General features: G+C 45.6%; 1 protein-coding gene across 1 annotated transcript; it reads left to right on the top strand.

The window, feature by feature from the left end:
- The first annotated feature begins 792 nt into the window (after positions 1-792).
- HTR5A (5-hydroxytryptamine receptor 5A) lies at positions 793-12,990 on the top strand. Its single transcript, XM_007165457.2, has 2 exons — positions 793-1,671; positions 11,453-12,990. The coding sequence occupies exons 1-2, from the start codon at positions 931-933 to the stop codon at positions 11,783-11,785; spliced, it is 1,074 nt and encodes a 357-aa protein (XP_007165519.1). The 5' UTR covers positions 793-930; the 3' UTR covers positions 11,786-12,990.
- Positions 12,991-13,934: the final 944 nt, after the last annotated feature.

Below are 13,934 nucleotides of genomic sequence, written 5' to 3'. Positions count from 1 at the left end.
GACCTGTGGAAAGCTAAGAACCCGCTCAAGGTACCCAGACCACCCCCAGAAGGACGTGGGCAGGCGGTGGCTAGAGGAACATTTCAAGGCAAGTTCTCTGGGAAACTTGTCCCACGAGGGGAACGCATTTCGGGGCGAAGCGGCAGCACCATGGACAGCAGCAAGCCTAGCGCGCCGGGGCGGGGACAGCCGGCAGCACCGGGGACAGCGCCAGCGCGGGCGCCGCCGGCTCCGGGCGTGAGGCGGCCTTACCAGCTGACGCCGTACGTAGGCTGGATCCCCAGCTCGGTAAGACGGGTCTGGGCGGGCGCGCCAGCATCCGCTCTCCGGAGCCGGAGCCGCAGCCCCAGACGGGGCGGGGAAGGGGCGGGCGAAGAGCAGAAGGCCGGACCTAGAAAGCAGGTCCCTGCTGGGCGCCCCCAGCACGGGGCTGAGGTTGCAGCCCGCTGCCGCCGCGGGCGAGACGGGCGGGCAGGGAGGCCGCGCGGCGAGATCCGCTGCTCTGACGCACCAGCCCGTCTCTCGGCGCCCACACGCTCCGGGGGCGCCCAGCTCCTCCTCCACTTGGGAGATGCCCGACTCCGGGCGACCAGACTGCTGTCTCCGCCGAGGCGAAGAGCCCCGCTCACGTGGCAGCTTAGCCGGGCCCCGGCTGCGAGACCCAGCCCCTCGCCTCTGCTCTCCCCGCCCCTGAGGGCTCCAGACCCGCCGCGGCTCCCAGCCCAGCGCCCTCCTCTCCTCTCCGCCACACCGTCTCCCACGGGGGCTCACTGGCAGGAGGTCGGCGCAAGTTCCACAGACACTCTCCAGAAACCCTGCCACTGGCCAGAGGTGACAGACGTCCGGAGTGGCTTCTGACACAGTGGTCACCACACACCCTCCTGAGCGCGCCTTCTCCACGCGCCGGTGAGCCCCTCTCCTGACCCAGACATGGATCTGCCGGTGAACCTCACCTACTTCATCCTCTCCACCCCCGCCCCCCTGGAGACCAACCGCAGCTTCGACGCAGAAGACCCGCGCCCCAGCCTGCCCCTCCTCTCCGTCTTCGGCGTGCTTCTTCTCACCCTGCTGGGCTTCCTGGTGGCAGCGACGTTCGCCTGGAACCTGCTGGTGCTGGCGACCATCCTCCGCGTGCGCACGTTCCATCGTGTTCCGCACAACCTGGTGGCATCCATGGCCATCTCGGACGTGCTGGTGGCTGCTCTGGTCATGCCCCTGAGCCTGGTGCACGAGCTGTCCGGGCGCCGCTGGCAGCTGGGCCGGCGGCTGTGCCAGCTTTGGATCGCATGCGACGTGCTCTGCTGCACAGCCAGCATCTGGAATGTGACGGCCATCGCGCTGGACCGCTACTGGTCCATCACCCGTCACCTGCAATACACGCTGCGCGCCCGCAAGCGCATCTCCAACGTAATGATCACGCTCACCTGGGCGCTCTCCGCAGTCATCTCCCTGGCCCCGCTGCTCTTCGGCTGGGGGGAGACCTACTCTGAGGGCAGCGAGGAGTGCCAGGTGAGCCGCGAGCCCTCCTACACCGTGTTCTCCACCGTGGGCGCCTTCTACCTGCCGCTCTGCGTGGTGCTCTTCGTGTACTGGAAGATCTACAAGGCGGCCAAGGTCCGCGTGGGCCCCCGGAAGGCCAACAGCATCTCCCCCGTATCCAAAGCTGTGGAGGTGGGTGTTAACGTGATCCTTAAAAATACTTGGCTTGCATCTGCCCAGGCCTCATCCCCAGCACATCTCCCCACACATCCGTAGAAGGTGGGACTTCTTAGTATTTTGGCGGGGGCTGGAGGGGAAGGGAAGGAGGTAGACTGGGAGAGAGAAAGAAAGCGTCACAGACTCTGCTCTGACTTGCTCAGATTCACGGAGCAGGTCATCTCTCATGGGTTCTTTCCCTATATACAAAACGAGGGATCTGGACTACATAATTCTACAGGGTCCCACTAGGCTTGAAAATTCTATGGATCTATAACATCCTTTAGGACGCCTGAGGAAGTTGGTGTCTGGGGCTGCACTAGAGAGAAGTGCAGCTTCCTGCATTGACAGTGGGGGGTGTTTGAGGGGGTGGGAAGGGAGGGACGGTCATCTGACTTGGCAGGAAGACTGCCATACATCAGGCAAAGCAGGGTAGTGTTTCAACCCAGTCTGTTTTTTTCTTTGCCAATTAATTTTGCGAAGTGTGGTGCCTCCTGGGTTACTGTCGTGCTCAGCACCCTCCTCTCCTCACGCAAGATTAAAGATGCTGTTTACACCTGTCTCAGAGCCTGCCCTTGTTATGTGCTCCCACTGCCTGTGGTGCTACTTTCTGGGCCTGTCCCCACCCCTGATCAGACTGCGCGTGCAGCTGAGGACCACTTGCTTGCCTCCCGGGACATGAGTAAAGCTGCAGGAGGAAATTAAAACGCTAAGGCAGACAATTCCCCAGCTCTTTACAAGTGGCATTTAAGGTACGGCAACTGCTACAGCACCCGTGAGGGCTCTTTTCTCATCTTCTCTTCATCCACGCTTTCCTGCTTTTTGTTCACTCTTGGTAATCTGACCCTACGATTCAAGATTCAGGGACCATAAGAGTTCACGTGAATCCACCGGCTGTGCAGGCTGCCCACCCCCTACCGCACTCATTGCCAAGGGTGAATCCTTGAACCTGATTCACACGCTTAACTTAGATCAGAATACTACGCAGCACCCATTGCTGTTACTGGTTCTGGGACAACAAAGCAAATTCAATCAAGCACCCTGAGCACATACTGCAGGCTTGCTGCAAGGGGTCAAGGAATGACAAAGACATCATCTTTGACTATGAAGAGTCTGGTCTAGTGAGACAGACATGCATTGTGAACGCTGCAATATGATTTTTTTTCGAGAGTCAGTAGCTAATTCCAAGTATAACCAGTCAGTCACGCTTAGAGGAACCAGAGGTGTAGGTAGGGGAGAAAGGGGAGGGCATCATTCTAGAAACAAGAAGGAAAAGGGGGTCAGAGGGCACCTGTCCTTTTATCTAGAACAGAAGTCTCACCCAAATTACCCTCCCCTACCCCAGGGAACATCTGGAATGTCTGGAGATGTTTTTGATTACCCAGACGTGGGGACAGGGTACTAATGGCATCTAGCGTGTAGAGAGCAGGGATGCTGCTAAACGTGGCACGACACACAGGACAGCCTGAAAGACAAAGAACTCTTCAGACCAAAACGGTAATAGTGCCAAATGCGGGAAACCCCGACCTATCAGATTTCTAAACTGGACAAAGAGTGCTGATGGGTAAGAGTGCCACCAAACTGCCCGGAGTGTCCATGTGTGTGTGCACCCACCCCAATTCCAGGTCAGGAACAAGGGGGCTGGCTGCCCACCAAGGCCCTCCTTACACAGATCCTCTTCTGCCAGGGCGCTTATCCAGGTAAACACAATTTATAATTAATACCAAACAGCTTTAAAAGGGAAAAGCAATTATACTTCTGTCTCAGAGGGCTTAGTGTGGAAGGAAGAGGGGTTTTCACTGCTCAGCTTTGGAGAGAGCAGAAGCAAAGCACTGTTTCATGTTCTTTCTCTGCCAGATAACTTGCAAAAATGGGTCCCTTGGCTTTGCAAAGCCTCTAAGTGATCCAGGGCTCTGCATAAAATGTGGTGCTGCCTCTGTCATGTTACTGTGAAGGGTTAATTAAAAACCAGGCTTCCTGATTTCTCAGTGGTAGCAGGTGCCAATGTTTCTAAATACAGTTTTACCACCAACTAGCTATGTTACCTAGGGAAACACAACGCTTCTTCCCTGTTCTGTATCTTCAGAGTTTTATTCAAATACATACTGAAAGCCTAACCCTTGTCAGACACCAAGATGAAAACAGGAAACACAAGAGAGACAGGTCTTGCACCCTTGACAAAGTCTGATGAAACCACTACTAAAGAGCTGACATGAAGACAGAGCTGGATTTGTGCCTTGCTAGTGTAAGGGACTGGGGGACTTTCGAGGTCTGAGTGGGTTGACATCATCTGTGTGAGCAGCTTTGTTTGTTGGGCGTTACTCCAGTGGGAGTTTACTGGAGTGAGTCCGTCCCTGGACGCCTGACTTTCAGAAGTAAGGGACTGGCACAGCTTGCAAGACCAAGTCCCCTGAGAGGAACTGCCCTTGACCGACAGAGTATGTTCAAGACTGGATCCAGGCTGCAGAACACTCAGACTCGCCCTACGTTTAGTTCTCATCCCCCTGATCTTGGTCTTCATTCAGCCAAAGCTTCAAGAGAGACCATCAAGGACTGTCCAAATCTTCACCACTGTTGTTGGTTCTCCTTGAAGATGAAGTTTCATCTGTGGAGATCTGATGTTCAGACTGCACATCAATCAACATATCCGTCTCTCAGAACAGCGCTGTGCAGAAGCATTTAAAGCTCTGGACAACAGATACTGAATCACAGTTAACCAATCAGTAGAAAATGTTGGCTGGTTTCAGTTAGCAATGGGGATTTACTACATATGGTAACATACGATTCAAGGCTTAATATAAGTTCTGAAGATGTGCTGACACTAGTTTAATTGATGCCTGTAATTTCTCTGAGGCAAGGAGGCAAAGCCTTGATTAGTGAATTAAGGGGTGGGCTTCAATAGGCAATAGTTCTTAGATAGGTGTCACGTGGTTGAATTAATCCACCTGGGGTATGGCCCAGCATTTTCACATTGGTACAAAAAGGCACATTCATGATAACGTAGGAAGGATCAATCTGGACTCTCATGCATTCTGGTCTAATTAATCTTTCTGTCTGTGGTGTCTTTTGTCCATAAGGAATCTAGGATCATTGTTATTTCTTCAGTAATGTCTTGAATTATATACAGTGTACACATTTTCATGTACAGACCAGCTATAATCTGATAGTGTGTAAGGACAGCAGTACATTTTATCTGGAAGCAGGTTCTACTTACTAAATTTGCAGTTGTGTTACAGAAACTAAAGTATTCTGATAATGATCCCGAAATATCAGTTACAAGTTGGCACACAGGATTGTTAAAGATTTTCATTGCTTGAATTTTTGTATTAACTAAGGTTTACTTTCCCTTAAGCCCTTTAAATAGCCACACCATAAATTTGTCTCTCATGATCTTATTTCAGCATCTGTACAACCAATCGTTTTTTTAAAGAATTTTTTTCTCTGTTTTCAATTTTTTAAAACTTATTACAAGTTGAGTTGCATGTTTCCTTTTCAGATGACTTTAAAATTTTAGGCTGAAGGATCTATTGTTTTATAATTGTGGGGATAATGGTAGTTATGGTGACACCCATATAAACAAGAAAGCTGTACTGTTGCACATCTGTAATTATAGGCAATTCCCCTTAGAAGTTTAGAAGGACAGAAGTTGTTGGGTAATAATATCTCCCTTGGAGTGACTTCACTGGACAGATTTTAAATAGTTGTCATTTTGATTTTTAGCCAATAGGGGACATTGATTCTTTCAAGGATTCTTCTGCTGACAATATTTACAGGTGTTCTTGTCTAGGCTCCCAAATCTTTGAAAACAGGTGCTTTTGAATGTTTTATCTAGAGAGCCTTATCTTGTATTATTTACTTTCTAAGGATATCTGGAAATGTCTAGCCCCATATTGGATATTTTCTAAATTGGCAATTTCACATTTAAATTTATTTTTTCTTATTAAATTCCCTAATTCAGGTTTGAGCCCATTTATAGAAAGACAGGACAAGATTATACTTCAGCTGTGGGGTTTACATCAGAATACTGCTTGAAAGTTTTCTGAAGTCTATTTTCTATACTTAGTTTACAATTTTGAATCCTTATTTAATCTTCTCTTAAAAGAAAGTCTTCTGAAACTGCTTTATGTATTTTATATTTTTATAATTTAAATTTCCACAGCTGGGTTATATAGCTCTTCTCTTTTCTATCCTTCTAGTTTTAAATATTTTTCCTCATCTGAGGGAGATTTTAATTAACTAGTTGCTGCTGATCTGTAGTCCAGGACAATAAGAATTTTGTTCAGTACTCTTAAAAAAGTCTAAATTCTACAGCAATTTTTTACCCTTCTCCCTGAAGTTTAGAAAAATTCTTAATTATAGCCTGTATCTTAACTCTAGACCAAGGTTTTACTTGAAATTCTACAGATTTGCCTTCTTGTCTGGCAATTTTACAATGTGATTTTGTTTTTCCTGAGAAAATCCCTGAAGAAAGGATAGTTCATTTAGGAGGTCAGGTAAAGCTGAGTAGAAATATGGGAGATGTAGATGTGCAAGGTGGGGAGGTTTTGGAAAGTTACAAAATCTTTGAGACTAACTTAAGAGTTAGAATTTTGTTTTAAGGTCTTAGCAGAACAACTAAAGAAGCTGACTCTCAACTGTTTAGTGTTTGTCTTCTAATTTTTCTAGAGTTGATCTTAAATATGTTAATTTATTGATTTTGACTTTCAGAAATTCCTCATTAAGTAAAAATATTTTCTTTCACGTTTATCAAGAGAAGTGCAAGAATTAGCATTATAGCGCAATTTAAAATAGGAAATAGAAGTTCACAAAGGAGAAGGTTGCGACTTTGACTTAGACAAACCATGACACACAAGAAAAAGGCCACTACAGTTGGCCAGCAGTTTGTGCTTGTGAATGGTGTCTCAGATCCTTGACCAGAGGCCAAGAAGGGGCCATATGACCACCAATCCAATGAGCTGGAATACCAACTAGACAAGGTGACATTTTTTTTCATAAATTGACAAGATAGCCAGTGCCCTCACTTAAGTTTTGTGAAGAACCCAAAGCAAAGTTTGATCAATTGCTTTTTCACAAATTGGTCGTAAGTCTAACAGTCCCCAAATCATTAGCCTTCAGATCTGCCTTGGAATGGATTAGAGCTTACCAAGCCAATGCCTTACAGAACAATCCTTTTTATATTCAACAGAAAAAAAAAGGTATTCAAGCACAAAAAACAAACAAACCTACGAAAACAAGGCTTTGCATATTTAGACAAACAACAGCGAAAACAACAATATAGTAAGTAGGTTATGGCATAAAAATTTTCACTAAATGGTATACCTCCAAGACAAGAGATCTAATAGCCTTACACAAAAATGTAAGTCAATTACCAAATGGTGCACCTCTCAAACAAAGGTCTAGTTACTTGATACAAAGACCTAAGCTGAATGATCTTATTCAAAGACACACTTGGTTACAAATCCCTGTATAACAAAATACACAGAGTGAGAAGAGCCCAGTGGAGCTGGCTGGAACTCAGCTCATTGAGACTGATGCACATCTGCAGATCCAAAGGCAACTGGAGTCTGGGGCACAGTGAATGCACCTGCAGTCCAAGAATCCTGTGGTGGATCCACAAAATGATCTCAGTGGACTCTCTAGAATGTCCAGGGATGATGCAACCACCACATAGTATCTGAAATAAAAATACTCCTTACTATAGTTAAGAGAAAGCTACACTTGTCAGGCACCATCTGACACAGCAGAATGCCCATCATCTATGGGGACTGGGGACAGCATTGAGTTCAGGGACTGGAGGACATTCAGAGGAGCAGTGAGCTGACACCCCCAGAGTGGGGTTACTATGTGAGACTGCTGTTGGTTGACTGCAGCTCAGAGATGCACTTATTGGGGTGAGTCCTGCCCTAACTGGCTGACTTTCAGAAGTGAGGGCTGACACCAAATGGTTGGTTTGCAGGTGTATATTCACAGAGATGCATTGTCCTTGATCCACTGAAGGGGTTTAAACAAGTAGCAAGGCGCTTTGTTACCACAGCTACAGAATAGCTGGTCTTTTGCTCCGTTTGTGGGAATGTTCTTATTCTGCCCCTCGTGAAGCCCTCCTTAAATGGGTAAGATCATTTCTAGCTTGAACATCCTGACCCATCAGTACATCTTACATTGTGACAATGACCTGGTCTCACCTGCAAATCACCTTAAGCCGCACTTCCAAGGTAAGAGTCTTCACCCCTTAATTTCAATACCCACTACTGATGATAATCTATTGATTATCTGCGATATTAATAGGGAGGTGAAGCAGAATAGTTTGAGGAAATAAAAGAACATGCTAGATTTATGATTAACCAGTAAACAGTTATTTAACACATAACCATTTTGGAAGAATGAGAAGTCTAACTCATAGGTACATGTCCCCCCAAAATTCACTTATTTGGAGATGTGAGGCTAATTGTTCACTTAGAAAATTTTTTCATGTGAATCTTAAATTGTGAGGTTTGTGCTTTAAATGATATAGCACTTCAAAGATAGATGGGAAAGGTGCAGTTTGGCTTGAATGTTCACCTTTTTTTGCCCCATTACCTCTCTTTCTGTGAATCTACTAATGACCATGATGAGTAATTGACAGAGTAATCACTAGAGTCTATTCTCCAGACTTATTAAGTGCTTTATTGCAATCGTCGATGAGCAGAGAGCTAAGGAGTCTGGAAGTCAGAAAGCCATAGGGTGAGCAACCAAATCAACCACCTACCGACATCGGGAGCCTGAAGCTCCCCAACAGCAAAGCCCCTCCTCCCAGCGGAGCCTCTGCCGTCCCAGAAGAGCCACTTCAGACCAACGACACTCTCACCAAGTGAGCTGGTACTGAATGCCACACAAGAGAGGGACCCATAAGATGCTCAACATTTCCCATCAAGGTCATAGAGTGTGCTTTTCTGAGAAACACGGAGTTCTCTAACCTATGAAAATGCCTTACTCGAAGCAAACCATAAAAACAATGTATTTAGGAAAAAAAGTTTAACTTGAATTCAAAATAGAATTCTAAGAAGTGGGAGAAGACCCCACGGAACATTAAAAGAACTGTTAAAAAGGAATTTAGATTCTTTGCTGGAAAGGGGCCCCGCGAATGTGCTCCCAAACTGCTGTGCTAAGAACTCAGTGAAAAGGACCGTGGACAGAATGCCTGTGGGTCCTACTGACAGAGAGAAATCATCCTGAAGACAAGCTTAGGAATAAAGTAACTGGGAAGTCTTTAAGAGTACACTTATGCAACATTAGAACTATCACACAGTGGAAAATTCTTGTAGATACAATGAACGCATGCTAGGTTTGGGAACAGCTCATAAGAACCTGGGTACATTATACTGGAAGAATCCAGGATTTCATAGCACAACTGCCAAATACCCGCACAAGCAGGCCCACACTTAACGGCACTTAACATTCCCTTACAAGGACCATAATTTGAAGTGATGGGTTTCCATAAAACTGTCTTATAATACTTGGGCTATAGAAATATTCATATCCTACACTACACCTGGATAACAAACAACCCTGTGATCCTGTGTCTCTCGGACGAATGAGGAGGTACTGTGCTACATTCTGATACGGCAGCCCCTTTGGATACAAGTCAGGACTGTGTGTCAATGTACCAGCAGAGTCTCAAAAGAGACAGACATTCTCAGTGTCAATCATTAGGAGAGAAGACGGCTCCTCAGAATGGAAACCTTGCAACTTTTTCCATTATGCAACAGCAAACTCCTACAAATAGAACATGTAGCACTGGGGGGTGTATCTCACCCTTCGTAGAAGACTGGTCTTACACTGGTAGTCCAATCGTGGGGCTCATTGTGTCTTGCAACTAGAATTTGAGTATCTAAAGGACTAAGCTGGGCTTCTAGAGTCAACCTGAAAAGGCACTGATCACAGGTAAGGCAGACAAGGAGCGGGGATGGGAGGGGTGGAGAGATTCCCTAGAGTGTGTCATAGCTCAAAAGCCAGAATATCTAGTTATGTGTTGCTGTATTTATTTCTGTTACCCCAGGGCCTTTGAGTCTGGTTTAAATGTTCCGCTTTTACACCAGGTGTGCTGTAGAGAATTAACGGGTGGTCACAATGGCGTCACAACCCTGAGTGGCCAGTCTTACCAGTGAGAAGGTCTGAAAGGAAGGAGAATTTCTTAGGGATTTAGGAGTCAGGACCAGAATTATTCTTCCATTGCCATCTTTGGGAAATGGCTGCCTTGATGCCATTTTGCGATTGAGTTTTATTAAGGAAATTGGTAGTTTTCCCTGTTTTCTTTATGCTGAAAAATGAAACTAAAACTGTGTTTGCATTTCTATAAATTAACTCCCTGAAATGCATTCCCAGATATACACTAATAAATAAGAAAGGTAACTATGGTTCCATCCAGGGGTGAGACTGGGAGAGAGAAATTTTCACTTATTTTCTATGTGCTTTTAAGGGTTGCAGAAAAAGGAACTATTTGTTTCAATATTCACGATCTTCTGTTTAATTGTATAATGCTTGGGGTTTCACTGTTTTTCAAACAGATGACAGGAAGGCTATCACATAAATTTAATAAGTCATACATGAGCTAACATTCCCTTAACTATAGTGTTCCTACTTTCAGCTCAGTTATTCTATATGATAGGTAAGTTAGTTCCTCTTGACTCCAATTTATAGATGTAGCCATGACCTGGTTACATGGGTTAGATTAGAGACAGACCTTCTGACCTAGTCCGTTGCCTAAAAGGTTGTGTGCTGCTGGGGCGCGAGCTGGGTAATTCTCCTTTTCAAGCGTACGCGGGTCACAGAAGGCTGCAGTTGGGAAGAAGAGGATTTAATGTCAGGGTAGTCTCACCACTAGTGAATGACTGATCGACCCAGAAACTGTCCCGCATTGTGACTGGAGCAACTAATTTGCTCACTTAGCAAATCAGCCCACTGCAATTTCCTTATATTTAGGGGGCCTCATCATCAGACATCCCTTATTCCAGTTCCCCAAAGATCTAAAAAATAGGGCTGGAATGGAGGAAAGAGCTTCCTTTCCCAGGAATTCCACCCCCTTAGAGAAGGCATATGAAGCTGGAGAACGTAGTTCAGTGGGAACCTGCCTTCCAGAGGACTTGAGAGAACCTACGTGGAGGGACTCTGGGTTTAGAGTCTCTGTTTTGTATAAAAGTCGGGGGAGGGGGCGGAACAAAGAATAAACAAGGAGATAAACATCCTGGTGAGTGAACTGTCCCAAACAGTAGAATATGTTCTGGAAGCACAGCAGTAGGAACCTTATACCAGAAGAAAAGTTCTAGGAAATTCTAACTTTTTAGAGGGGATTCACAGAAACCCAGAAAGTTATAGATTTTGGCATATTGGGTCCTAAGTGTACAGGGTTTGATAAGGATTTAGCGGGCTTCTGACTACTCGTGTTCCGTGGTCATAAATTGTATATACTGCATGACCTGCTCATTTCTGTTGTTCCCTGTTGAACAGACAGCAACAGGGACTCCATCATCGTTGCACTATTGCAGACGTTCCTATTTTCCCTCCATTTCTAAGATGTAAGCAAACACCCAGCTCTGTCAGCACGTTTTCATAGCCGAGGGTGGTCCCCACATGCTGCCCGGTCCCTGCACTGGACAACTGAGGACTTTCTCTTGAAGTGGCTGTGCGGGACTCACGCCCACCCGTGTCTGGGTTCGGCCTACCCAGACCCAGCAGACATGAAGAGGTGGCTCTTCCTGAAGCTTCTGCTTACCTTTTCCAGGTGAAGACCTCCGCTCGGCAACCCGAGATGGTGTTCACCGTCCGCCATGCCACCGTCACCTTCCAGACAGAAGGGGACACATGGCGAGAACAGAAGGAGCAGAGAGCCGCCCTAATGGTGGGTATCCTCATTGGGGTGTTTGTGCTCTGCTGGATCCCCTTCTTCACCACGGAGCTCATCAGCCCCCTGTGCTCCTGTGACATCCCCGCCACCTGGAAGAGTGTCTTCCTGTGGCTCGGCTACTCCAACTCTTTCTTCAACCCCCTGATCTACACGGCCTTCAACAAGAACTACAACAGCGCCTTCAAGAACTTCTTCTCCAGGCACCAGTGACCGCGAGGCCGGCACAGGCAGGAAGTCTCCCCGAGCTCCATCTCTTTCCCCATCCTCACCCGGCACCAGCTGGAAGAGACAAGCCTTCAGGTTCCCCAGGGTGGTCCTCGGAGCTGAGCACCTCACTTCTGCACTGCGGGCAGGAACGCGAGTCTCCACAGGCAGGACCGGGGACCCCGTTTATCCAGTTTACCTGCTATGCCCCACTCTGCACCTAACAGCCACGGACCTGGCCACGAAGTGCCCTTTCTTACAAAACCCACTCCAGCACGGTGACTGTTCTCGTCCCAGGGAAGTCAAACCAGGCAGACGAGAGGCAGGAGATAAACCAGTATGGGCAGGTTGAGAACAGACAGGAAACAGTGAATAAGAAGTCACAATGGGCGCATCTGGGGAACAGGAAACCATAATTGCAAGTTTCCTGAAAGAGTCCCCATTTCGAATATTCCATCCTACAGTCCTAGGAAGTATACCCTAATACTTACTGTGTGTGTCCCAATATTTGGCCACAAAAGATTGTCTCTAGACATATTAAAGTACACAGCTGCATCTGCAAGACCAGGCAGTACGGCTTTATGGTTTATTTATGGCAACCACACACGCACACACCAAACCTACCGAGGAGGCAAATGTTCCAATTGGTGAGTTTATTCTAAAATGCAACCCATCAACTTGGAACAGGAACTACAAGTCAAATCAAATACCTCCTTCTATTTCGAAGCAACTGTTCACAACACAGAAATAGCTACTAGTTCCGCAGAATCTGTCAAACTTGCTTATTTACTATGGGTTCCATTTGTATGGAATTTATTCAAATGTTGCTGAACAAAGACTTTTATCCTCAGATCATGAAATTAGAGTAACACAACTGTCACGAAGTTGTTGACTTCTTAAATATAGTTTCATAACCACGGACTATGAAGGCATATTCACCAAACACGTGCACTTTAAGGAGATCGTTGATTAATTTGCTAGCTGCTATTATTCATTGGTATGTAAATACCTGCTGTGAGGCCAACACTGGTAACTAATGAAAAAGCAGAAAAATGGTAAAAGGTGGCCTCAGTCCTCTGCAAATTAACACTTTTATATAACCATGAGGCAAGACAAATGATGATGCAGTGTTTATATGATATTACAAAACCCTAGCCACTATACAAAACTTTAAAAAGACCCTGGACAATAAAACTGCTTGTGGTCTGCAATGTCCCTGATTCTTTGAATGCATGGATTTAAAAATTATGTATTATAAGTCTTTGAATTATTACAACACATATATATTATTATATGTATTATTTTGTACATACTAAGCTATATCAATTAAGATATTAAAAATAGGAAATTTATGTCCACCTGTGGTCTTGCTTTGAAGTTTAGCCTTGCATTTACTGCAAAGATGGCTTTTATTCAAAGAACGTGATCAGATAAGGAGATGTTACACCGCTTGCGAAGTCTGATAGTCACTGACAGTGCTAAGTGCAGATACCTTATCTACACATTGGAGCAAATTCCTTGAAGAATTCACTTGGAAAAATCCTTAGATTTTTCCTTCTTTCTGTATATATCACTTGAAGCACTAAACCCACAAATATTTTAAAATACAAACTGTTCACTTATTCAAGTTTCCTCCCCACTTCCAAAACTTCATTAAGTCCCCCATAGCAGAGAAGAATAAACTCAGACATGGGGACCTGGAGATATGACATCAGAATCAAGGGTAAAATTTTTAAAAGTCTATTCTATCTGAAAGTCCACATGAAATTTTTCATCTTACTCTGTAATTTCAGTGTCTGACCTACCCTTACTGTTTTAAAAAAAGCTTTATTTCCTTCGAACTTTTTACTGAAGTGCAGCTTGAGGAGGATGTGCTGCATCGCCTGGTGGCTTCTAATACTCCTCGACTTCTCCAGGATTCTGTGCGCTTCGCTGGACACATATGTTATTAATACCGATGTCAGTCTCCCACTGAGGTTAGTAGTATTTCCATAAGATGAGTAAGGCCCTTTACTATTGCTGTTCAATATATATTTAGCACCTCCCACGTGTTACTTAAAACATACGTTGTATAAAACACACTCTGAATGTGCGACCCAGAGCAAGAAACACTGTCTACAAGAAGGAAGAAGTGGCAATTACTGAGTTATTTTGC

The sequence above is a fragment of the Balaenoptera acutorostrata genome, chromosome 7 (assembly GCF_949987535.1).
Source record: "Balaenoptera acutorostrata chromosome 7, mBalAcu1.1, whole genome shotgun sequence".
NCBI lineage: Eukaryota > Metazoa > Chordata > Mammalia > Artiodactyla > Balaenopteridae > Balaenoptera > Balaenoptera acutorostrata.
This window is presented reverse-complemented; position numbering and strand designations above follow the sequence as displayed.